General features: G+C 37.9%; 1 protein-coding gene across 10 annotated transcripts in view; it reads left to right on the top strand.

The window, feature by feature from the left end:
• The first annotated feature begins 127 nt into the window (after positions 1-127).
• The window catches only part of agla (amylo-alpha-1, 6-glucosidase, 4-alpha-glucanotransferase a), a 159,911-nt gene continuing 132,517 nt past the window's right edge, over positions 128-27,521 (top strand). For 3 of the 10 annotated variants that reach the window (XR_535914.2, XR_014084137.1, XM_008433504.2), the window contains exons 1-4: positions 2,247-2,353; positions 21,246-21,359; positions 22,796-22,851; positions 24,001-24,127. Coding sequence is in view for 7 of the 10 variants with exons in the window: in XM_008433504.2 (XP_008431726.1) it covers positions 21,344-21,359; positions 22,796-22,851; positions 24,001-24,127 (199 nt within the window). In the remaining 3 variants the exon portion in view is untranslated. Of the gene's footprint in view, positions 149-2,224; positions 2,354-21,245; positions 21,360-22,795; positions 22,852-24,000; positions 24,128-27,521 lie in introns of those variants that run through there. The other 7 variants (XR_014084136.1, XM_008433499.3, XM_008433500.3 and 4 more) reach the window with 5 other exon arrangements.

The raw sequence follows: 27,521 nt of genomic DNA on the forward strand, positions 1-27,521 counted from the left end.
TCTGACGATAACTGACGGTTGGCTGTTTTGGACATAGTGCAGAGAGTGAGCAAGCATACGAGTCACGGTTGAGGGGAGATAACTAAGGAATAGTCCAATTAAGGTCCAGACAATCAATTAACTAGCGCTTGGTTGATGAGGGAACAAGGTGGGTGTTTTGATGAGTGAATTGTATTTATTGAGCGTGATGTTTGTTTCGACATGAAATGGTGTTAATATTTGATTAACTGTCGAACAGTTGAAACAGTTGGAATACGTTTTAGTTCATTTGTAATATAGAAATGTTATAGTTAATTAAATACATGTATTGTAAATTTAATGATATTACATAAAGTAAGGTTTATAGGTTAAGGTAAAAGGTTAGAACCACTAAGAGTTACTAATGGTATTTTATTTGTATGTTGGTAGCTCTTATGGTGTGTTCATATACAAAGGCTGTTGAATAAAGAAACGTGAGCCATCAGTTAAAGAGACCATCTTTTCATCCAGGACGCTGCATGCAGATTATTTTTGTTTATTCCCAGAGTGAAAGTAAAACCAAGATTTAAGTGCTGAAGTTCTTAAACATTACAATTTAGTAAATTGTTGATATTGAGTATATCCTGAGTTTGCTGTAGTCTACATTATGTCAACATAGATGTCTAATTTCTTATTCAATGTTTGATTGATATCAAAGCTTTATTGGAGAGAATGTGGGACAAGATACTACAGATTTTGATGTGATGAATAGGTTTATTTGAAGACACTGGAATGTATGCACATTTTAAGCACTCATGTTTCAGTTATTTGAGACCAAAGTATAGGAATTGGAGCTCAGGGAAATTAGTATAAAATGAGTTTTTGCAAAATAATGAGACGCAAACTAGATGACAAACGCTACACACTGTGTTCACTGCTGCTGCACTTTTTCTGTATTTCTATAGACTTATCATTTTGTTACCACAGTATCGATCCTGGGATCTGTAATACACCTTTCTGGCGCCCACTGGCCCGCCCACTCTGCCAAACAGGCTAGGACCGCCTCTAATTGAGTGGTCACGTTTTTGTGTAGCGAAACTGCTGTCATTTCCTATTATTTCTGATTGATTTCACACTTTATTTTAAATGCTTGGAAGAGAGAACCGATAAATGCACCCTTCACATCAGACGCAAACTAGATGACAAATGCTACACACTGTTTTCATTGCTATGATTTTTCTGTATTTCTACAAACTTATCATTTTGTTAACAGTGGTACTGATCCTGGGACCCAGCCATAACATAATGCATCATCAAGACCGTCTCGGGCACAAGCTTTTCTACATCATCACATCTGTTTTCTGAGCTGCTGGTATAAGTTTCATATCAATAAGACAATATTTGGGGGAAATAGACATGTAAATATCAGCAAGTTAATAATTTACTTTGCCAAAAAATACATACCCCTGCTAACTTGGAGAAATAGAGTTAAGAATGAAATGACTTTTTCTACATCATCACACCTGTTCTCTGAACTGCTGGTGAGCTTCATATCAATAAGACAATATCTGGGCAAAATAGACACAGCATGCAGACATCGGCAGGCTAATAATTTACTCTGTCAAAAATATGCATCCCTCTGCTGACTTGGAGAAATAAAGAGGGATTTAACCTCTTCTGCATAATCACACTTCTTCTCTGAGCTACTAGTATAAGTTTCATATGTTATATATAAAAACAGCCTTTAATGCCGAAAAATTATCAGATGTTACAAACCATACATGTCATACAAATGGAACAGATACAGCTATATTCACCGTCTAGCGCTGGGTCACACTTAGCACGCTTTAGGAATGCAACCAAGTGAGGCAAAGATTGTTACGCGAGTTAGCTTTTATTCTTCTCTGCAATCTGTATCCCCCTAATCAGTTTCAGTCTATCGACGTATGACTGGCGGCAGTCACACATAAGCATGGTTATGTAAGCTGCAGCGTGTGCGTTTAATCAGATGAGAGGTGTTCTCTCTCTGAAAACTCTCTGTGGTGTTTTCAGAGAAGCGATTCGGATATTTTTCGAATACACCCCACGTTAACAAAACAGAGTTTTTCCCTGTCCTTCAGTTAGAATTCCTTTCGTGAAAAGGGGGAAATTAATGAATTTTCTGAGTTAAAACCTGTAGGAAAAGTAAGTTTACACACTCACACACCTACACATGCACACATGCGCGCCACCGACTGTCTGCTTCCGTGCGTATTGCGCAGGGTATTACGGTAATGGTGCAACCCACCGTTCTGGACCCCTCCCCCTCAATACAGCAGCTGTTCATCCAAGGTGGGACAGTTACTCTGCAGACTGTTCTCCCGTGGCTGTGACGAACCAACGACACAACTGACAGGTATACACAGATGGACATTAGAACAAGCTTTTGCACTGCGTTGCAGGATTCACCTGGTGTAGCTCGCTGTTAGGAGTGACTACCCATGCTAATAGCTGCTAGCTCGGCAGTGGTATCAGCAGCTACATTAGCCACCGGACATAGCTTCCTCTTGCAACCTTGACTGTAACATGACGCTTTCCACGTACAGCTCGGTGACACCTTATAAGGGTAGACAAGTTGAGGTTCAGCATATCGGAACTATTACCATTTTCGCCCTGGCAACATAATATTAGTGTTATGTTGCTAGTTTGCGGAAATGCCCCGTCCCACCTGTCAAACGCCAGCACAGAATTTAGCTTGGTCTTTCTGTACCTTTTGGTGAAATTCTAAACGAACAGCACCGCCCACTGATGATGATGCATGGCTAACAACAAACAGAACACAAACTAACCTCGCGTTAATTGAACTTGTTTTAAATAAATAAGGTGCAGTTGAGCCCACTTGTTTCGAATCAATCGGTAGACAGACCAAATTAAATGAAGAATTTAAGGTATGCTTTAAAATGTTTTTGACTACGTTTATATGGAGTCCGGAGTGCTGCCATAAAGGGGCATGAAACATGGGTTGCAGCAAAATCGGTGACCCATAATTTTCTGTGACAGCAAGGGGCGATAGCGTGCGGGAAGATCAACGTTTTTGAAGAATATTTACTCAAACTACGTAAATACCGATAAAGTTGGGATTGTAAGCTACAGGGCTTTTTAATTATACAATCGCTTTGTCGGAGAAAATATAATGTATTATTTTGTATTTGAGGCTGAACACTGATGGACAATCATTAAATGCTTATGTGCTGTCGATAAAATATGTAAACCAACTGCGGCCGTTTGATAAATCGGTAAATGATTAAAAAATTATTCTAAGAGCTCTGGTATTTTTCTGGTAGCTAAAATCACACTGGTCACAAATTGTCATGGGCAGAATAATCTGTGACCTGACTGCATAGGCCTGTAAATAATGTGATTTTAGCTATTTGAGGGTTAAATATTGTTATAAATACACCCAGATTGTAGTGAAGAGATGGTGGAACTCTGAAAAGCAGTTATTTTAAACTTTGACATCATTTACATGATTGCTGTAACACCGGCATGCTGGTCACTTTATATCAGCATAAATCTGGTATGTGCTTAAAGACCTGAACAGTGATGAGAGCTTTATAAATAGATAAGACCAGAGTTCTTGACCTTCTCCCGATCACAGCAGGCTCCTAGTGGGGGGTAAAGTGGAGACTCCAGCTGGGTTCAGTGACTCGGGATGCATTAACCTGCTTTTATCGTTACAGAACTGGACCCAGATTGTGGGAGAATTTTTCTGCCCAAATTCAAGAGCACATATTTTCAGTCTGAAATCAGGATTTTTGTTCTCAAAACTTTTAATACTTGGGCATACATTTTTATTTTGAAGCAGGACTCCATGTCTTTCTTCTCAAAACTTGTAATGCTCGTGCTCAAAACTTCTCCTCGCTCTCAGAAATAGTCTGTGCTTGGGGCAAGTCTTCACTTGCAATTTAACTCTCTGGTCACTTGGGGATTATTTTTCTGCCATAACCCAAGAGCACACGTTTTCAGTCTGAAAGCAAGATTTCAGGTCTTTTGTTCTCAAACCTTTTAATACTTGTGCTTATATTTTTATTTTGAAAGCAAGGCTTCATGTCTTTCTTCTCAAAACTTGTAATGCTTGTACTCAAAACTTGCATACGTGCAGTGAGGTTCATAGTTGGTGAGGCACTGACTTAATCAGATCTATAAATATAGACACCTTGCATGTTATTGTTTACGTACGGAAATTTTGCGCATGCGTACAACGCTGGAGGGCAAAAAGACTATTCTTTTACACGTCATCCACAGCCGCGTTAACTTAATGAAACTTGGAAATATAGATATTAATTTTGTGCTATGCTCCACAGCAAAGGGAAAAACTGAAGTACAACTCGAAACAACTTCTTTTTTGCTCTTTGTGACAGCCAAGATACAGACTCGTTGCCATTGCAACTGACAACAATGCCACTTTATGTTTAAGGATTCAACACCAAAAAACAATCAAATATTTTGCATCAAGAACAGAACATTCAGTCTGTTGCTGCGATATGTTTTTAGGCTTAATGCAGGGGTGTCAAACTCAATTTCACTGAGGGCCACTTCAGCATATTAGCCACCCTCAACGGGCCACAATGACGGTACAAATCAGGAATGCCCAGGTGCAGTCCTCCAGACTGCAACTTTTAGATGCATCCCTACTATAAATCACCCCAGACAAAAGGTTGACTACCCTCTTTAGCAGCAACTCAGTTCTAACAATAGATTGTGGATTGTTTCTGTATTGAATTCTTTGCAAATATAGACTGTAGCTCACAACATGCATATTTTATTAAAAAACTAAACAAAAGAATAATGTTATTGCTTTTACTTATGGATAATATCCGTTCATCCAAAGCCAAGTCTATTCTCGACATGTCTTTTCTTGTATACCACTACGTTTGAGTATCAAACTGTCTCGAAGCAAACCTTTCAGCTCTGGTGTAGGTCTTCCTTTAGTTATTTCCTGCTTCAATCCACTTGATTTTCAATCCACTTTAGAAAACTGTTTAAGTGTATAAATGTAGTCATTCATGGTGATGTCGAAAGAGAGAAGAAGACAATAAATATATCGCTGTACTACTTTATTTATTTTACTGTATGACTAGCTTGCTGTCACTTACTCTGAAGTCCAGCCAACATTGGAGATATGTGGAAGCAACATTAATGTTTATTTAACATTTTGTGCAAAGAATATAGAAATGACAAGGGGAAGAGTTGGAGACAAATTGCTACTGGAGTTGATAAACCCGGTAGGTTTTCAGCTGTTTTTCGTTAACGTCACATAAATAGGTTATAATGATTTTCATTCAGTCAAGACTTTACGCTAACTAGCCACATGCATCACAGGTAGATTCTAGTAAAGCATTGATTAATGCCTGATTTTAAAATTAGTTAACTGGACTTGTAGCCATTGCTTTGTGCCCATGTGGCTGGACACCACACGGCACAACGAACCCGATCGAACCGTTATACCTAGAATTTCTGTCAGGTTTTGAAAATGGGCCGACAGTCCGCCAACAACTCATGTAGTGTGCGCTGGACATTACACTAAGGAAGAGCACCGGAGTTGAGCCTTTTTTCATTCAGTGTCATCAACAGAAAGAAAAGAAGAGACGATAAAGCCGATAATTAAAATGAGGTCGATAGGTTTAATTTATCGTGCGATTAATTGATTAGTTGTTTATCATGACAGGCCTAATCTAAATATAGATGTTCTGTGTACCACGGAGCAAAATGCTGAGGTCGTCGTTTCTCCCTACATCCAGTGGGTGGCGCAGGTTGCTACAATCAATAGTAGCAGCCACACAGGTAAACCCGCTAGAATGAAACCAGGGTTTCCCCCAGAAAACTTGCTAAGCCCGGTGGTCAGGGTGCCGAGGCGGTCCACTGGCGGTCCACCGTGTTTTTGTATTAAAAGATGTTAAGTAGACAATAAAAGTAAAAATATCACTGGGTAATTATATGTTATGGGAAAACATCGTCAGTGAACTGCTATATAAACCCACAACTAGTCTTAAAAACAACCAATCAAAAAATACAATTAAAATAAATATCAATTATGTCCACTTCTGTTAAATGCAAGTCAGCGGCTCCGTCAGGCCCCCAGAGCTTCAGGGTCCCCATAAATGCTAATATTTTACATAGACCACAGATATACAAATGTAGCATTTGTTTATTGAGATTATCATTGCTGCTAAATTTGACATAATGGTTTCAGCATATATAAATTAAAAGACTTTAAATTATTTAACATTTATATGTAAGATTTTAAGGAGCTGGCAAGTTTACTTTGTAGAAGTTCAAAGAACTATATTCATAGTCAGATTGGTTTGTTACCACAGCTATAATCTGATGCTGTGAGTTTAATCTTTGAGTTTCAGCTCCGTTTGTTTACAAATACAAATTGGTAAACTGCAGTTATAATTTATTGCTTTTAGGTTTGCCAGTTAAACTACTCCCCCTGTCCTAGATTTCACTAAATCTAACACAGAAGCTGTTAGAGGTGATAATGTTTTTAGCAACAAAAGGGGCCCCTAAGTCATATTCTGCTCCAGGCCTCATGCATCCTTGGACCGGCCCTGCATCATGAGTTAAACCTCTTACACCCTCAGGGGGGTATAAATAAATTTCTGCCTGACAAAAACACACAAAAGTAAATCACTTATAGCCTCACAGCTATTAGATTTAAGAAGAAACTTTTGGTACCTCTGTAAAGGTAAGATGTCATAGAATGGTTTTCTGGTGTCAGCACCATTGTAGCTTTGACCCTGCCTGAAATATTAGGGACAAAATACAAAATATTTTGCATTTTTTGAACCTCGCCAAAATTTTCTTTGAAATAAACATTGCAAAACACTACCAAAATATTATTTATAGCACAAAAAAGTAGTACAGACTTTTAAATCTAAATATTGTGTAAAAGTATACCAAATTTGGACTCAATCAGATGAATCATATTTATTTTAGAATGGTATTAGTGAGAAATTTCTTAGGCTGAGAGGCCATTTTGGCGCATTTATCCAAAAATGTCACCAAACTGTGCCAAATGTGTTTTTTACATCAATACTGGGGGTTTGTTAAAATTAAATAGCTTATTACCATCTAATGACACTTTCTACATATAATATAATCATTGGTCATGACATTTACCCCATTTATATGCAAAATGTACCATTGTCCACAGTATAATATGTATAATAATGATGAACTGAAAGCTATGAGGGGCCGTTTAGGACAAAATCCATGTTTTGTCTCTCACACACTACAAGAAACTCACGCACACTCAAAAAAACATCACGCACACTCCAAAAAAACATCATGCACACTCAAAAAAACATCACGCACACTCTAAAAAACACGCACACTCTAAAAAACATCACGCACACTCAAAAAATACTCAAATTGTGTATACATACTACTAAAATGTCTCACGCACACATTTTATCTTTCTCGCTCACATACACACTACTAACATGTCGCACACACACACAAAAGCTTTATTTCTCGCTCACATACACACTACTAACATGTCGCACACACACACAAAAGCTATCTTTCTCGCACACACACAAATGCTATCTTTCTCGCACACATACTCTACTAACATGTCGCACACACAAATGCTATCTTTCTCGCACACATACACGGTACTAACTCGCACACACACACAAACGCTCTTTCTCGCACACATACACAAATGCTATCTTTCTCGCACACATACATGGTACTAACTCGCACACACACACAAACGCTCTTTCTCGCACACATACACAAACGCTATCTTTCTCGCACACATACATGGTACTAACTCGCACACACAAATGCTATCTTTCTCGCACACATACATGGTACTAACTCGCACACACACAAACGCTATCTTTCTCGCACACATACACTACTAACTTGCACACGCACACGAATGCTATCTTTCTCGCACACTTACATAAATGCTACCTTTCTCGCACACATACACTGTACTAACAACTCGCACACAAATGTTTCTCTCACATACACAAGACTAAAGTTGCGCGCACACACTCACACACTCGTTTTATGTATGTGTGAGAGCAAGACTCTTTTTTTGAATGTGAGAGCGAGACTCTTTTTTTTGAATGTGTGAGAGCGAGACTCGTTTTTTGAATGTGAGAGCGAAACTCTTTTTTTTGAATGTGTGAGAATTGTCACGGAAGAGGCGGGGCATAATTTTTTGATCAACTGCGCATGCGTTGATCCTAAACTATAAGCTTCGATTGTTGACTCACTGTATGTTCTATTACTTAGTATATTTGTGCTTTTAAATATATATAGAACTTTAAACTTTCTTGTAACTTAAATGTACTATAGAAATAAATAAATCTGATTGATTAGAAATAGCAAAATTGCTGTAGTACAATCTGTCCACTGGGTGCCAGCGTTACAGGAATTATTAACCGGCGCCAACTAGTGCAGAAGAAGAAAGAGTCTGCTATACCGAACATGGCTAACTCTAATTCAAAACGAGGCGGTATTGGACCGCAGTGAAGTTAGTTTCAAGTTGGATATTCGATATTCGAGCTCCGGGGAGTACGGGCGTTTAGCACAAGGTTGATCCAATTTATGAACGCTAATGTCGGCCGGGGGTTCTCCACAACTCCCGGCCACAGCGCACCAAGGTTTACTCTTTCTTTGTTTTTGTTTCTTTTTTGTACAACATAATAAGCCCTCCTGTCACCTTGTTACCTTAGACCTTTTGCCCGTGGGAAATGGGAATTGTTTTAAAAAGGAATGTCTTGACCAGGCCATGTTTAGTTTCAACTTAGCAGTTTAGGTTGGTGGTGAGTGAAATGGAGTTTTCCTTTTTACTGTTTTAACAGTCTACTGAAGTCATGCTAGATGTCTAACAATCAGTTATATACATTGAAGTTCATATTGTGTGTCTGCACCAGACAATCTAGCAGAGTGTTCACCACTCTAGCAGACAATATAAGTTCATATTGTCTGGTGCAGACAGACAATATGAACGTCACAGTCAGGACTTTTGACCTAGTGACATGGATTTGACTGAAACATGTTAAATCAATTTGAAGCTTTATGTAGTGTTTTTCAAAGATTGTGTAGTGGCTATGTGAAGTGTAAGACCTACTTCTTCATATTGTCAGAGAAAATATTGCTCAAACTGCATGTCTCAATCTCTATTTAACTGAACTCTTCTTATCAGTAAACAGTGTTTGTTCACATTCTGGATATATATATTGAGCCAAGAGTCTGGACCCTGGACCTGGTCTCTGCAGTAGCTCCCTTGGTCATTTCGCATTCTGCTGACATGTGCTCACTCTTCTCTGGGGGAATAGGTTATCAATAGTAGGCCTGTTACGATAACAAATTTTGCTGGACGATTGTCTAAAAAAATTATTGCGATAAACGATAATATTGTTTTCAAGACCTTTTGACACTGATTTAATGGAATGACTAATAATGCTTGCGATTTTCTGCCATCACCTCCAGATAGTGTTAATTTAATCAGAAGAGGAAAAATTAAAATATTCTGCCTGGATTTATTGATGTCGTCATTGTATCAGCTGAACCATAAAGACAAGACAAAACGTTTTTTCAAGTCCAAAACATAAACAACATTCATTAGACAAACAACTTATGAAACTGACAGAACTCAATAAAATCAAAAACCAGCATCCAATTCAATATTTACCTCACTCCACAGACATCCACACAGCACGACAAATGCTACAGGGAACCATTTCACCGCCGCACAGTTCCCCGGAGATGGCACCACTGGTAACTCCGGAGCGATCTGAAGTTAAGGTTCCGGGTCCTATACTTTTAAAGGGAGGGCGTGTTTCCCTTCTCTGCTGTATTCAAATTAGGGGACTGTCCTTAGCTAAGTTAATTTAAATCTAGTTAACTATGTTCCAGTAAAAAACTGTTTCTAAGATCAAAGAAGTGTTATTTTCTTTTGAATGAAGACAGATGATTTTTATGACCCTGTCCCGAGAGGAAGCTCTACTCTGTTGGCAGGACCCGATTGTTTTACACCAGCTGTTAAATCTTATGAAAGTGGTCAAAAGGAATCGTTGTGGCCGCTCCGATCTAAATCAGGGTTTTCCCCGACTGGGAACTTAACGCTGAATGTGACAGGTAGCCAATCAAAAGCGGATTCTCCTCCGTGCTTTCTGAGGGGAAATAACGAGGGGAATCCCAAACAGCTGAAACGGCGCAACACGAAGACCAGCCAACATTGGAGATATGTTGAAACATTAATATTTATTCAACATTTTGTGCAAAGAATATAGAAATGACAAGGAGAGGAGTTGGAGCCAAATTGCTACGGCAGTTGATAAACCCGGTAAGTTTTCAGCTGTTCTTCATTAACGTGGCATAAATAGGTTACACTGATTTTCATTAAGTCAGGACTTTACGCTGACTCTCTAGCCACATGCATCACAGGTAGATTCTAGTAAAGCATTGATTAATGAACTGGACTTGCAGCCATTATTTTGTGCCCAGGTGGCTGGACACCACACGGCACGATTGAACCCGATCGAACAATTATACCTAGGATTTCTGTCGGCTAATGTGTCTCTCAGGTTTTGAAAATGGGCCGACAACTCCTGTAGGGTACTCTGGACATCACACTAAGGAAATAGCCCAGGTGAAAAAAAAGTATACTTTAGTATACTTCAAACATACTTAAATTTGTGAAAGTACACTTTTAAATATACTACATATTAAGTGTACTACCTATAAGTATATCTGAAGTATGCTAAAAATACACTTGTACCAATTTCGAAATTAGAACTTTAAACACACTTAAACATAATGGTACCAAAATACACTTTTAATATGAAATATTTAATATATTTAAATATAAGTATACTTTAAGTGAACAAAATATGAATGAATATGTATGAATTTTTAAGTGCCTTAGTAATCTTTTACTATTAAAATTGCATACAATAAAAAAAATTATAATCATGATGTAATTTTTAACAAAGTATCCAATCAGTTTTCAGATATGTGATGTAAAACCTTATAATCAACGGTCCAGTTCATACTATACCAGATGGTGGCGGTATTGCACATTTTAATTTATTTAAAAAACGCCACAAAGAGAAGAAAAAACTTGATTCAGGGAAGATGACAGACGCTGTTCAAATTTGCCATTTTTACTCGTATAATGCCTTAAAAGTAGAGAGGGCCTTGACAATAGTTACTAATTTTGGTAAATTCAAGCTGGTGACGTCCTAATCCGAGTTGGACGACAACACAACGGGACAACAACTGATGGAAATGAAACGTGTGTCACAAAAGAAACCCGGGGGGACGAAGGCTGCTAAGTGTTGCTAGCTAGTGGTAAGTTTGCTTATTAATTATCTTCATTTAATTATAAACAGTGCAGTAAAGATGTATAACTTACGTTGGTTTCTTAAATAACTTATACATTTTATTGTGACTTGTATGATTAGTACTATAGTAATCATTCAGCTTCATGTTATAACTGCATGGAGGTTGTTTGGTGCGACTTATACTTTAATTCATAAACTAACCTGGTTTTAATTAAGCTCCATAAGACAGAGAGACTCTGATATTGTGAGGTGGTTGTTGTTCTAACCCGTTCATCAATGATTTTCTCTTCAACATGTTTGCAGTCTAACTAGGCAAATGAAGATGAAAGAGGAAGCCAGAGAAATCGGGTGTTAGGAAACCTAAAGATTTTCCTGTCTCAGAAGAAGCTCTGACTCCACAAGATCACCAACCAGCTCTGAGGATGAACCTCCACATCATCTTCATGATGTAAGTTTGTTTTTTCAATGAGGAGCTAGCTAAATTTTCAACAACAAAAACTGCTGTGTTACCAACACTAAGTGCTTAATAAACACGATTTAAAGATAACTGGACAGAATTTTTCCTCTTGTTAATCTAACATTTCTCTTTCATACATTTTATTTGTTGTTGGCTTTCAGGGCCCTGTGATGGACTGGTGACCTGTCCAGCGTGAACCCTGCAAGGATCAGTGTGTTCAGATCATGGATGGGAAGATTTTAAGGTAGTTTGTTCTTAAGTCCACACTGGCAAAGAAGACACCCAGAAATGTTTTTCCACCCCAGGCATCCGGTCCCAATCATCAGTTCTTATGATGTCACATACATGGTGAGTCCACAACGTCTTAAAATTGTAAGTATTATTTTTTTATTCTCTTTAAATACAAATGCTTTCTCTGTTTAATTGCTCTATTGTTCTTTTTTGCAGGATTCCGTAAGGTGCAGTGAACGGGAATGTTCTGTCGTTGATCCTCACTTTCATGTTTTATTGTCACACTTAAATTTTCATGTTCGTGTGTTCACTTTTGATGTGTGAACTGATAATTAATGTAAAGTTCATAAAGTTGTGAGTAAAATTGGACAATTTTAAAATGTCGGTAATAAAACTAAATATTTGAATTACCTTGGGCATCTTGTGTAATTAATCCATCCATCCATCCATTTTCTTTACACCATTGTCCCTTAGTGGGGTTGGGAGGGGTGCTGGTGCCTATCTCCAGCTAACGTTCCGGGCGAGAGGCAGGGTGTGTAATTAATCTTTCCATGTAATTTTAGCCTAAAACAATGTAAGTACTGCAGTGTAGTTATGCATGTCATGTCAAAATAGGTACGTAGGAATAAAGACTTTCACGAGTAATTAAAATTGTAGTTTATTATCAATAGCAGGAAATCAAAAATAAAAATTAATAGTATTTAATAGTATTAAAAACTAATATATTAATAGTATATTTAAAATATATTTTAAGTATATGAAATGTATATTTTTTATATAATTCTGAGACAGAATTATTACACTCAAAATATAATTATATCAAAATATAATAATAAAGCTCTGAAATATATTTAAAAAGTGTACTTAAAGTACACTCTGAGTACACTTGAAGTTGTTCCAAAAAAGTACGTATAGTATACTAAAATATACTATTCGTTGTAATTTAATACTATTTAAATACTACTAAAGTATACTAAGCACAAAATTAGTTGTTCCAAAATAGTACAGTGTAAATACATCGATAAAGGTATACTAAAGTATGTTAAAATTTAGTATACTAAAGTATACTTATTTTTCACCTTGGAGGAAGGATCAGTGGACAGCACCGGAGTTGAGCCTTTTTTCATTCAGTGTCATCAACACAAAGAAAAAAAGGTAGGAAGAGACGAGAAAGCCGATAATTAAAATGAGGTCGATAGGTTTAATTTATTGTGCGATTAATTGATTTATTGTTTATCGCGACAGGCGTAATCAATAGGCATTTTTTCAATGGCTCTTTGTGCACCCACCGGGTGATGTGCAGTTTGGTTATTTTGCTATGCATATAAATATACTTACATTCTGGTACTTTATTTTTTTAAACATGCAACTAGGCCTGTCACGATAACAAATTTGGCTGGGCGATTAATTGTCTCAAAAATTATTGCAATAAACGATAATATTGTTTGAAGACCATTTTAAACTGATGTAATGGTAATGACATAATGCATGTAATATCCTGCCAAAAATAGATACACTTTATTTTCAGAAGAACACTAAACACTGGAACTGGTAAACAAAACAAAAATAAAATGGACACTCAGTCTCCAAATGTTTTTTTCCCTGTCAATTTCAGCCACAAACATTTAACTAAAATATCTACTGATATGTGTTTCTGTCTCTGCCTCCCTCTGACTCTCTGCAGCCTGATGGTCCTGCATGGATTCATGGATTTACAACAGACACTACAGTAATGTACAATATCAGAATATGAACTAAAAATAAAAAGTGTGTTTTTATCACACAGAATGAGAATTTAAGCAACTTAATTGTCAGACGGATACATTATTATACATCTCAACTCTATTTACTGTGTAGGAAAAAAAAATTCACTAATTTATTTTTAAACCTCTTCTCAAGCACTTTTCTTATTGTGTCCTAACCATTAACCTCATAGTATGGAAATAATGAAAAAAATATTGAAACGTTGAAATCAACCTGACATCAGTCTTCACCTCTTCTCCTTTCTGGTTTTATTGTAATTAATGTAATTTTTATATCTTCACACCCTGAAACTCCACCTGGCTCTCCTATGCCTTCCCTCATAATAGAATGAGAGGAGCAGGTAGTTTATTTAAAAATTTTAAATAGTTAAATTATATTTCAATAAATTAAATGAAGATCTCACCAGAGCTTCTTCACCTTTCTTCAACACCATTCTAGCACTGCTGTTCTCCTAAATATCTAAATAATATAATATAAATACATGTTAAGTGGTCAAGTATGATCAGGTATTGTGTAGCCATTGCTCACTTTAAATAATAAAAAGGCTTGTTTTGCTGCTGTTTCAGTCTCATTCTGATGAAATAAAACATTGTGACTAGAGTAGCTAATTTTTAAACAAAGTTAGCAGTAACATTTTGGACATGTGACTTCCAGAATTAAAACTGCTTAGCCAAAAAGATTTAGTTCTATATATGAAAGTAAATTGACAACAAGATGTTATAAATGAGCGATATTCATGGCAAAATTCCTGACAGATCGTTTACTTCATTCAAACGGAGTTTCTCTGGCTTCGTCTGCTGCTGCCGCCTGTTCCTGCCTTTACTCTGAGCCGTTCGGGGGTGAGGGAGCAAGAGCTCTGCTGAATGTGCTGTTGTGTGCCTTCAAAATAAAAGCACACAAGTGGAAGATTTAAAAATTCTAAGCCACTGCGGTGATATTATTGGGGGACACGAATGTGACTCTCTCCAATATTAGGGGATCATGTCCCCCTGTCCCTGCCACTTCCTACACCTATGACCTCAAGCGTCTTTGTTAACTTGACATTAACAAAGACACAGCGGGACGATCATCCGTAAAACAATGGACAGGGAGAGCCTGACTAAAACTAACTGTATGTCAGACAAATTCTGTGTTTTATGTCTGCTTATTTGCAAGCCCAAAAACTGCAACCCGCGACTCATTACATCTGCAAGCGACTTTAGAAGAAACGAACACAAAGCTGCTTATAATAATTGGACTTGGCGAGTGAAACTCAAAGTAGTTCCTGTTTTTCCAGCAACAAAATGCGAAATTGCTACCGCAGTTGATAAACCCACTAATTTTTCAGTTGTTTATTGTTAACGTGACATAAATAGGTTATAAAGATAAGGCAATCCATTCAGTGAATTTAAAGTTTACTTTAAATTCACAACTGATATAGTGGGTTTTTACGGGATTTTCTGTCTGCAATCTGAATGTCGGTGAGAGAAATTGGTTCGTGTGTGGCTGGACACCACACCCGCACGATTGAACCCGATAGAACCAGTTATACTTATGATTTTTTGTCGGCTAGTGTGTCTCTCAGGTTTTGAAAATGGGCTGACAATCAGCCGACAATTCTAAAATTGTGTAGCGTGAGCTGGGCATTACACTAAGGAAATGAGGAAGGGGAGGGTCTTTATTGCTTTTTGTTCAGAGCAACAAGCTGCTAGAAGTTCTGTAAAAGCACAGTCATTGCAAAATCTATGCATGTGTTCCTTGCACTGATTAAATTAAACTCTTATTGCTCCTCTGTCCTCAGCAGCTCTCTCAAAGCAGTTTGTGGTCCACAGCTAAAGTGTAATGTTGTTTGGAGTTTTCAGTGACGTAAATCACAAGCCAGTCAAGTAATGTGGTCAGCTGTCAATCAAATGGTTTCAGTGCTGTACCTGGCTCGGTCCTGCTAGTATGCTAGTAGGTACAAAAATCTGAGAACAACCGGGCTGAGTCGCACCAGATTTGCTAATGGAAAATGAATCTGGCCAGGGTGGACCTAGACCAAACCGGTTAGAGGCAATCTAGTGGAAAAGCGCTTAATGTGATGTTACTCAAACAGAGCTGGATTACTACATTTTTGTACAGATACATCTTAAGATACAATTCAAATTTATACTTAAAAAAAACTGAAAAATGAGATATCTTTATAGATATTGGAGCATATAACATCTCACTGGCTAAAGACAAAGAGATGTTAAAATGGAGCTTTCGCGGAAGTTCAGGCTGGAAGACTCCACCCCCTTCGTTCGCCCATCGACGTCATGCTCATCTCCGACCTCAGCGCTGGACCTCACCGGCGCGTTCAATCAGCAATCAGGCTCTGCATAAAAGGATCCACACCCAAGCCGTCAGCTGCTTCCCAGCTGCGTTCAATCCGTTCATCTGCACGCCACAGCTTCTCAGCCAGCACGTCTCAGCTTCTCCACAGCTTCGTGATTTCCCGTCCTTCGACCTCGCATCCTGTGTTGGTCCTTTATTTTTTCCCCTCAAACGTTCTTCGGATGCAAGCGATTTCTCCTGGCCCAGACTCGATCATTTCAAACAGCTTCTCCCGCCTATCTCTCACCTGCCTGGGGTCTCGCTTACTCCACGATTCACCTCCGAAAACATAACGAGCCCTCCGGTCACCTTGTTAACTTTGACCTTTGGCCCGTGACGCACAACGCATTACATCCCGCACAGTCTGTGAGACAAGGTAGCTAACTGTGGAGCTCTACGTGGAGGTGGCAGCCTGTTTAAAGATGCCACATAAAGAAAGACGACAGAATCAAAAGAGATGATCTGATGGAAGTAGCAAAAGGCCGTCTTCCTCCGCCTGCCAAGCTTCTCTCACTTCCGCGTGCCATCTTAGTCAGCACCTCTCCGGATTTCCCCCTCCACGCCCGTCTTGGATTGCCAGGACGCTCCTCAGATGCAAGAGATTCCTCTGTGTTTTCAAGCAGCGTCTCCCGCCTTGATGATTTCAAGTAGCGTCTTCCCCCTTTCTCTCGCCTGACTGGGATTTCTCCATCTCCCGCTCCCTCGCCACCTACTCCATGATCCACCTCTGGCAAGCGGACACGTGACCGCACTGTTTTCAACCCGCACAGTCTTTCTTCGCCTCAGCTCCTTCACCAGTGCCACGCTATGGATCAGCAATGCCTACGGTTTCCCTCTTCTGCATGGCCGCTGTCAGCCCGCTCAGCAACACCTTTCTGGTTTTCCCCCATTACGCCTGTTTCAAGCTACTAGGGTAAGACGTAGCATTCTCATGTCTCATTCGAGTCTCGCAAAATTCGAGTCATTAGTTTATCCCCTCCCGAACACGTTGGCTGTATATTCATGCGCCATTCGAGTTCTAATGTCCAAGGATTTTATCCGAACATTGACTTGGTTAAAACATCGTCACCTGTTTCTCCGAGGCATATTTAGAGGCGCCTAATGTTATGACATTAGTTCAGCAGGTGACCAGATGTTGCGTAAGAGCTGCAAGGCGTATGTTGGAATCCAGACAGACATGGAGGGATATCTTCCGTATAAATAGCAGACGCATGTGCACTCAACTGCGAGCAGTGCAGCCCATCTTTAACGGGTCGTTTGATCACCGCAGTTATCCATCTGCTTTACATTAGTTATTTGTCGCTAGTCAGCGCACTATTCTTTGTCATCTGAGCTATATTATAACTTATGCTACCCAGGCCCGGCAGCATGGGCGGACATCTGGGTGCATTGCCGGCTTCAGTTTGTAGTGTCCCGGCAGTTCTGCAAGCCCCGTGTTTTATCTACATGGCAAACTCTTAGATATTTCTGCATCGATTTGGTACCGGAGTTTCCTCCACTTCCTTTCACAGATCAGTGTGAAAGCTGGAATTTCTGATGGTTTCCCACACAAAGGGCAGTTCAAAAGATCTTGGCAAACAATCTGCTTTATCTACAGGTAACATAAAGTTTAATAGGGCAGAATAAGTTATTAATCTGAAAACTGTAATTAGGCTTTCCAATCAAGACATGGCAAGTTTTAAAACTAGCATATTTTAAATTAATTTTTATGACCTAAACAGCCGATTCAATCAGTTAATCTCGTCTGGAGCAGGGGTTCGCCTCTCGGCTGGCCTTCACATATCAGCGGCTTGAGGCATGAATTATCATTTACCTAATTGTGGACTTTTGCCTTGTTGCGATGGCGATACGTGCAGTAGAGTGGCTTGTCAATGTAACATGAAGTCGGCTAATAATTCCTCTTTTGTTCGGTTGAGTCTGTCCAGCGCTTCTACTAATTATTAGTCAGCCTTAAATTCTTATTGATGAGGGCCTTTGTCCAATTTTCTGTTCCAAAAAAAAAAAATTGCTGTGTCCATTTACTACTTATCAAAACCAATCTTAAATAGAAACTGGTTTAGTCTCAATGTAAAACATGTTTTTAGCATCCGATTTATAGGAACTTTTTTCAGACACACAATGTATAGTGGTGTTTCATATTTCATTCAGGTAGCACAGTACAGAACAATCCAGAGGATTTAAATGGTCTGGCATTTGGCAATGGTCAGTCGCTATTTCAGCAGGTGATCAACAAGTGATTCTTTTCGTAGCTTAAGTTTTAGACTTTTCTTAGTTGTTTCAAATTCAGGATATTCCTGGTCTACTTGCTTCGCCGCTATCAACCGATCTGTCCCATATTCTGATGTGTCCTGTTTAAGTCTCATTGGTTGCTTCTCAGTTCTTATCTCAAGATCTCCCGAAATCAGCAGATTATTTCCCAGGCCATACTGCCACTTTCATGTTACGCAGTCAGTTCTCTCGCTTACCCCGGTCCCGGGTCAATGACGTATAAGGATTTCCACCAAGCTAAATTAAAAATGTCAAATATTTATATCCATTGCAATTACTAGAATATTTGAAATGTTGTGCATACAGAAATAATTTCACATTCAAATTAGACCTTTTCAAGGGTTTTTTATCAATATGATTTGGCTGTGGTCCTAAAAAATGTCATTTGGTGCGACCGTGATTTATCTAAAAATAAGGTATTTTCCATGATGTACTAAACATTTGTTTTATAAGTTTCCATTTATTTAAGGTGTTTAGAAACACATTTCTCAAATTTCTTTTTATTTTTCTGGCAATTATGACAAGTTTTCCCCAAAAAAACCCTGTGAAATTCCATTTATAATTGATTTGACCGCTATTTTTCTTATCAATTCTATCAAAATGTGTATTTAAGGACACTAATACAGTGTCCTTAAATACCAGTCATTTAAGGACACTGTATTAGTGGTTAATATTTATGCTCCAGATACTAGATATTCTATTTTGAATTCAATAAATGTACATTTTTAATTGGTCGCACCAAATGAAATATGGTGGCACCAAATGATTTATACAATAAATGTAGGCCAGGAAACGGGTCAAAATCCTTTTAATACATGAAAATAAAATTGCATTGAGTTACAGTACATTACAAAAATAACACAAATAGAACACACCAATTTAATTTCCCTAAAAGTTAATGCAGTAATTAACTTTGTAGTAAACATTTCAAACATATCCCTCATAAAATCAGAATGTACCGGAGATTGCTTTAATTTCATAATTTTATTTAAAAAACTGGAAAGACATTTTCAATGTCCCAAATGTAAGTGCATTAATGAAAATATAATAATTCAGTTTAACTATTTTAAACAGAACCATATAATAAGTAATGGTTTCAAAATGGAAAATTTTAATTAACTTAAAAACCATCATGCTACTCTTGGGTAGAGACGCTCCGATTAAGTTTTTTCCTGCCGATTCTGAACAATGAGGGCCAATCACTGCCAATCGCCAAAACTGATCACGTGGATTGACTGTTAATTTTTCGCTTTAGGTATAAATGACACCATATGATCTGGCAAAATGGCTCCCTTTTGCCAGATAAATCGGACCAGTGGGACGATCGGTGGCTGATTGATCAGCACACCTCTACTCCTGGGTACTTTAATGCCCAAGTGAACAAAGGACAATCATTATCAAAAGGCAAATAATTTGCTTCCTTAAAAAAACAACCTAGCTTCAAACACAAGGCAAATATAACATTTATAATCAAAACAGAAAATAGTTGGTATATTTAAATATTAATAGTTTTTTGGTGGTTGCACCAAATGACACCCAAATATGGCAGCTACATACCTACTGCTAAAAGTGACACTTATTTTGAAATTTAAGAAAAATAAACAAACCTGTTTGCTGTATCCAGTGATTCTTGTCAGACTGTTGGATGATTGAACCTCCTGTTTTTGACTGGATTTCAATATTTAAGTCCAAAAATTAGAATTTCTTGTTGGTCGCACCACATGACATTTTGTTAAATTACATTTTTGGACAAAGTTTGTTTAAATGTTATAACGGAATTATAACTATAAATGCTTTGAAAATTTGTACAGGATGAAGAAAAGACTTTGAAAATCATGCCAAACAGGAAATAAAATATATTTGAACACATTTGAGTTTGGACAGTCGCACCACATGACATTTTGACCCTTCAAAGACCCCAAAAATGGCCAAAAAAGAACAGTCTTTGAAAGGTTAAATAAGGTGTTAATGGGGGAGATATGTTACATATTTATGGTTTCTTTTTATGAGTTTAAACCTCTTTTAACTGTAAAAAGTAGAGCCGGACAAAAAAAATGGGCGTCACGTCATTGAGCCTCCCACACTCAAATGTGCTCATTCCAGTCTCACTTCTGGGCCAATAGCCATTAGACACTTACCAGTCATTCTTGTGGGTCTATCACTACGGTAATCAGCACTTGCAGGTATCCTAAAGCTCACAGCCCCAACTAGAGTCTGAACTCCCAACCCCATTGCCGGGTCCAGTGGAGTTCATTCGAATGGCACGTCTCAACACGTCAAAGCTTTTCGACGAGTTTAAGATGGCATTTCCTTTCTATTTCCCATTTAAATTCAGTCCGTCGGGCATGGCCCCTTCTTGGGGGGGATCTCCTATAGTTGGTTCAACTTCACCTTCAACAGCTCGAGTTTCCAGCTTTTACAATATTGTTCCATGGCCGTAACCTGTTTCCTGAGGGGCTATCTCCGCAAGCAATCCCAAATCGTCGCTCTCATCAGTCGTGTGTTACCATAAAGCTGAACCTTCACCACTCCATTTCATGTCATCAACCGACTTTAATCTTATCTCTGCTCGTTTCACCCCTGATCATTTTGACTCTATTGTTGATGAGCCGTCTCTCTCCACCTCTGCTCAGTCCAGTTCAGCTATTAGATGGAATCGCTCATTTCATGTTCAATCTCAGGTCTTGCTCTGTAATTTTATTTTCTATATGTCCCGTTTCTTTTATCCTCATTTCGAATCTTAGTTTCTCTTTATGCTCATCCATAGCTTTAGTTTATGTTCAACCTGTCTCCGAGCACTCCCTCGACATTATGTCAGCACTCCTGTCTTTTTCAGTATTCTCTTCATATGATTATGCATCTCTTCCCTGTGTCCATAGCTCACTCTGTGCCAGTCGAACACTCCGCATTTCGCTGGTGATGGTTGGTCTACCTTGTCCAAAGTGTAAACTTATCATGTGATTGTCTGTGTCCTCCCATGCTGCTACTTACAGGTTCGTTTCTGTGTTATTACTCACTCGCATCCTCCAAAGATTGAACCCGCAAGTCTACTTCTAGCTTCTTTGTCCCTCAACCAATCAGCTCTATTGCCAACCTTTCGGTTTCCCTGAAGCGATCTCAGTAACCCATCAGCTTTAGCAGTCTGACTCCATGCCATCCCAGTAACCCTGCATGTCTCTGCCCCTGCAGCTGTCCCGCGTCCCAGCGTCGTTCAGCCCCTGCAGCTGGCCCATGTCCCAGCGTTGCCTGCCCCTACAGCTCGCCCATGTCCCAGCGTTGCTTGCCCCTCCAGCCGGCCCGTGTCCTAGCCTTTCTCTCTTTGTTGGTCCATGTCTCAGTGGTTTTCCTTTCCCTCATACTTTTCAGTGTGGCTCCCTTACCGTGGGCACCTATCCTACAGCCTTTCTCCAGATATATTTGTGTCCCCTAGCTCCCCAACTCCTGCCTGGCTCTGCCCCTTCAACTATCCTTCACTCTCTTGCCTGGTATTATTTCGGCTCTTTCCTTAGCAGGCCTTCATTCTCCAGATGAGCATCATATCATGAAAACCCCTCTATCAATCAAATTTGATTCCTCCTATCAGCTTCTCACCTTCTAGTTTTCTGCACTCCTTCGGCCTACAACCTGTACTTTTCTTTTCTCCACGCATCCTCAAGTCGGCATATGGGTTTTTAGGTCTCACCTTTCCTCGGGCCCCGGCCTCAGCCCTTTTTTTGGGGGGTGGGGGGAGAGCATCCCTAATCAGTTATCGGGATGTTCATCGAGTTCACATCAAATCTCAGCTCAAATTAGCTGCCGGGGTCCGAGCGCCAAAGAACTGTTATTCATTCCTGTCATTAAATCTTTTAATTGTTCCCCTTTGTCCGTCTGAGTCTCTCCAGATTGAACTGAAATTTTAACTGTATTAATAGTTAAGCTCAGTTGCCTTCAGAAACCCATCTACATATGAGATGGAGCTGGTGGGTATTTTCCTCTGAGGAGTTCAAATTTTCTTAGTTTTAATAGTTTTTTTTTTTTTTTTTGACTTCCTGAAGCGTGTACTTGCACATTGCTCATTATTATTATTATCAATGTCATGGTCAAATTTATTTATATAGCACTTTTGAAAACTGGTTTAATACTGCACAAAAGCATGCAAAAACAGTAACACAATAGAATAAGTTGATGAAAAGAGAAAAAAATAATACAAAAAAATGAGGAATAAGTCAAATAAAAATAAAACATCTTGGTTTTAATTTGAATTTTTTTTAACTTCCTGAATCATTTTCTTGCTCACTGCTCATTATTATTGTTAGCTTATTCCCATTATCAATTCAAGTAATGTAAAACTAGCAACAAGCCGGTACTGATAACCAGTCCGATACTTGGCTGAACATAGAAGCTCAAATGTTGTGACCCAATATCTTACCAGTAGACTATGTGCTTTTAGGTTTCTTCTTCAGTTTGAGACTCCTCATTGTAATCTGTCTAATGCCCGTCTCTTTGGTAAGTTCTTTTTGCAACTGGGATGTTTTATGTTGATTTGCTGAGGCTTCCTCTCTTCAAGAGTTGTCTATTGTTCTGTCAAACCTCATTGTTTTGTAACATTTTATAGGCTGCTCTTTGTCTTGCTCTGATATCCCTAGCTTTGTTGTTGCAGCTGAGCAGATCTTGTCTTATGCATTGTATCAAATGTTAGTTGCCTGTTGATAACTAACATCAATAGGCAACATTGTTAATTTCAAATAGTTTTACTGATGTCATATTAAAACTTTTATTTAAACTTAATTTTATTACTTTTTCAAACAAATGTACAAGTGCATTTCAGGTAGGATGTTATAATAGTAATTTCAGAAGGTTGAAATATTGCTAAATTATTTCAGTAATTAACTTCTGAAAGTCAAACTCATTTCATTATATAGAGTGATGCAGAATGTTTATTTGTGTTTATTTGAAGGATTCGGGTTTACAGCTAATGAATGAATCCAAATTGATTAATTTAGTGAGAGTTTCCATGGCTGCAGAAGGAAGGTCCTGGGTTTGGGATGTCAGCTTGGAGTCTTTCTGCATAGAGTTTGCATTTTCTCCCTGTGCATGTGTGGGTATATATTCAGTTTATTCCCACAGTTTATTCCCTGCATTGTATATCAACAATATGCATGATTGGTTAGTATCCCACAGGAGAATGAGCTTAGATGTGTGTTGCGCATGTTTGTTTGTCCTGTTATAGATTAGTAACCTGTCCAGGGTTTAACCCACCTCTCACACAGTTAGACACGCCCACCCCGGCCTTGCATGGACAAGTGGGTGTAAACAATAGATGGGAGGAGTATGAGTTTCACTTAGTGATCGACTAAAATACATGGGCCTTTCATTGGTATACTAAATTAGTGAGATCCCTGAGTAATTTTTAACAAATTAACCAAAGATCCTTCAGTTCCAGCTTCCATGTTCAATACAGCCTTGGGCAACTGGAAGGGTTACTTGTGTGGTGTAATCTCTTTCATTAAATCCGATGCCAGTAAATTTCTCCACTTCAGTGGAAAATGTCTGACGTCACAGGAAGCATCTCTTTATGGTTTATTCAGACATATGCTGTGTTGGAGTCCAGTGAGTACATTAATAAAGTAACTTGTTGCTTTTCTCCCCTGACAGGAGACCAGGGTTCCCTCCAAGTTCAGGAGAACTTCCATGATGCTGCCTCAGCACCTAAAGCAAATCAGAGTACTCATGCTTAACGAAAAGGAGAATTTAGAGAGAACTTTGTTCAGACTTGAACAAGGTAATTATTCTCTTGCTTCATATTACTCTTAAAATTATGGAAATTTTTTATATAGAGATTTTGGTAACACTTTTGTGTTACCAAAACACACTTTGACACATACACTATATTGCCAAAAGTATTCGCTCAACTGCCTTGACTCGCATATGAGCATAAGTGAGATCCAATACGACGTGTTGGAATGGCCCAGTCAAAGTCCAGACCTTAACCCAGGGGCGGGCAACTCCAGGCCTCGAGGGCCAGTCTCCTGCAACTTTTAGATGGAAAAATTATAATTTCTAACAATAAAGTTAGATTTTCACCACTTTTTTGCATCTAGATCATACTAGAACTGCTCCAGTTCCTAAAATACAACTCATAGCCTCTTCAAACTTGGGCTAGATTATTCTGTTCTAATAGCAGAAGATTTAGAACCATGTTTGTGATTTGTGAAACCTTTATTGGAATTGTGAAACTTTAAAACAAGGGTGATTTCACCACTTTCTTTTAATCTTGGTTACACGAGAACTGCTCTAATTCCAAATCTACAACACCTAGACACTTCAAACCTGGACCAGATTATTTTCAATTAATAGCAAAATATTTAAAACCATGTTTGGGATTTGTGAAGCCTTTTTCTGATTTGTGAAACTTCAATAAAGGTTTATTTTACCACTTTTTTAAAAATCTTGGTCACACGAGAATTGTTCTAATTTCAAATCTACAACTCCTAGGCTCTTCAAACCTCAACTGGATTATTCTCAACTAATAACAGAATATTTAGAACCATGTTTGGAAGATTTGTGAAACCTTTTTCTGATTTGTAAAACTTCAATGAAAGTTGATTTTACCACTTTTTTTGCATCTGGATCACACTAGAACTGGTCTAATTCCAAATCTGCAACACCTAGACTATTCAAACCTGTATCAGATTACTTTCAATTAATAGCAGAACATTTAAAACCATGTTTAGGATTTCTGAAACCTTTTTCTGAGTTGTGAAACTTCACTTCACTTATCAGACCGCTGCAGAAGATCTTTCCTTCCAACAGCCATCCCCATCTACAATCGCTATTTGAAGAATTAATGAGTTACACCAACATTTAATTTACCATTGGGATTAATAAAGTGGTTTTGAATTAGAATTGAATTTGAAAAAAACTGCATGGAACAAGTGTGAATAGTAATATTTAGTGAAGTTTCACAAATCACATAAAGGTTTCACAAATCCCAAACATGGATTAAAATATTCTACTATTAGAGCAGAATAATATAGTCCAGGTCTGAAGTGTCTAGGTGTTGTAGTTTTGAAGCTTGAGCAGCTTTCATGTGACCAAGATAAAAATAAAAAACCCCCGTCTGAAATCAACCTTTATTGAAGTTTCACAAATCAGAAAAAGGTTTCACAAATTCCAAACATGGTTTTAAATATTCTGCTACTGGAGCAGAATAATTGAGTGCAGGTTTGAAGTGTCTAGGTGTTGTAGTTTTGGAGCCAGAGCAGTTCTAATGCAACCCAGATGCAAAAAAGTGGTAAAATCAACCTTTATTGAAGTTTCACGAATCAGAAAAATGTTTCACAAATCCCAAACATGGTTATGAAGTTTCTTCTTGAAGAGGAGAATAATCTAGTCCAGATTTAAAGTGTCTAGGTGTAGTAGTTTTTTAATTAGAGCAGTTCTAGTATGAAAGAGATGCAAAAAAAATGGTGAAAATCAAACTTTATTCTAAAATTGTGCAGTGTGAGCTGAGCATTACACTAAGGAAATGAGTAAGGAGGAGTTTAGCCTTTTTTCATTCAGTGTCATCAATAGAGAAAAAGGCAGGAAGAAACAATAAAGCCGATAAATTAAAATGAGGTCAATAATTTTAATTTATAGTGCGATTAATTGATTTATCGTTTATCACGACATGCCTGTGTATGTTATATGTAGTTTTCAAGCAAAGGACATCACTTTCCAAGAAGTGTTAAAAGCAGTTATCAGCATTAATAGAATTTGTATTTTATTAAAATGTAATGATAAATTGATTTCAATCACTTAACCAATTTACTTATTTAATGTATAATTATCTCTGAAATATGTTCATTTTAACAAGAAAATATCAGCTGCTTTACAATTACAATTCAGGACTAATATATTTTAAATATGTTGAAAAATGAATCTATTTTTCCTATTCATCTCAAGTCCTGCTATTAAAACCCTTTCTGATGGAGCAGAGGTTGCAGGTGCATACATACATTTCTTTAATTTTGGTAACACTTTATTTGAAGGGTTGTGAATAAGACTGACATGACACTGTCATAAACATGACATAATACCTGTCATGAACATGAGTAAGTCTAAATGAATATTTGACTGTTGTCATAAAGTCTCATTTGGTAAATCATGACACTTTTAATACAAAGTTGACATTATTCAAAATGTCCTTGTTATGAAAACTTGACAGCTAGACAAAAATGTCTTTGACAACTTGTCATTAACCTAAACAAAATTATCTTTATGACAATAGTAGTCATAATGATTTAATTATTATACTATCAAAAGCTTCAACAAAACAGCGATTAATATTCTCACTACCTGAAAGAAAGCAAACCAAGTAGGACCAACAATAAAGATTTAATTAAGCTTCATTACACTTTCAAATGATTTAATAAGAGTCAATAACAATTTCTTTTACATCAAGTGGAACAAGTACCACCAGTTAGGAATATGTCATTGTTATTACAGTGTCATTAATATTAACTTTTACCTCAAGTAAAGGGAAACTAGTAGCAACAATTATAAAGATGTGATTTAGTGTTATTGCAGTGTCAAATGCTATGCTAACAGAGTCACTGATATTAAGTCTTTCCTCAAGTGAAGTGAAACACACTGGACTACTTATAACTACCATCATAGCTGTAGAACAAACCCTTTGTACATTGGAATTAAACAAAAGATAACTTGTTCTTCAAACAGGGTTTAACGTCTGGTCAGTATGTTATTACTCTGAAATACTGATTGAAAAACTAAAACAGAATTACTTACTCTTTAACTTAAGAAAATAGGTTATTTCAACAGTAACATCTTTTGCTTTGATTGTGTCAGCCATCTCCTTTGTTATAGCCTTCCTGTACTGCTCTGAAAACAGTAGATCATTCTTCTTGTCTTCATTTTCTGGCAGCAGCTCTTTGAAGGTTTTCCAGGAATGTTCAGAAATTACAGCTGTTCTTGCAATAGTTAATCATGGTGAAAGCCTTTTCATGAATTCAAACTTGGTGAATCTCTTCTGGACATTCTCATAGTCTGTGATGAAAAAACAAAAACAATGTCAGCATTTATTTAAATACCATTTCAAAAATGCCCCTTTCTGCACAGTGTCAGGTAGACTGGCAGACAAATGTCTAGTTAACATGACTGGTTGTTATGAAGTG

This window comes from Poecilia reticulata, chromosome 17 (assembly GCF_904066995.2).
Source record: "Poecilia reticulata chromosome 17, P_reticulata-male-v2, whole genome shotgun sequence".
NCBI lineage: Eukaryota > Metazoa > Chordata > Actinopteri > Cyprinodontiformes > Poeciliidae > Poecilia > Poecilia reticulata.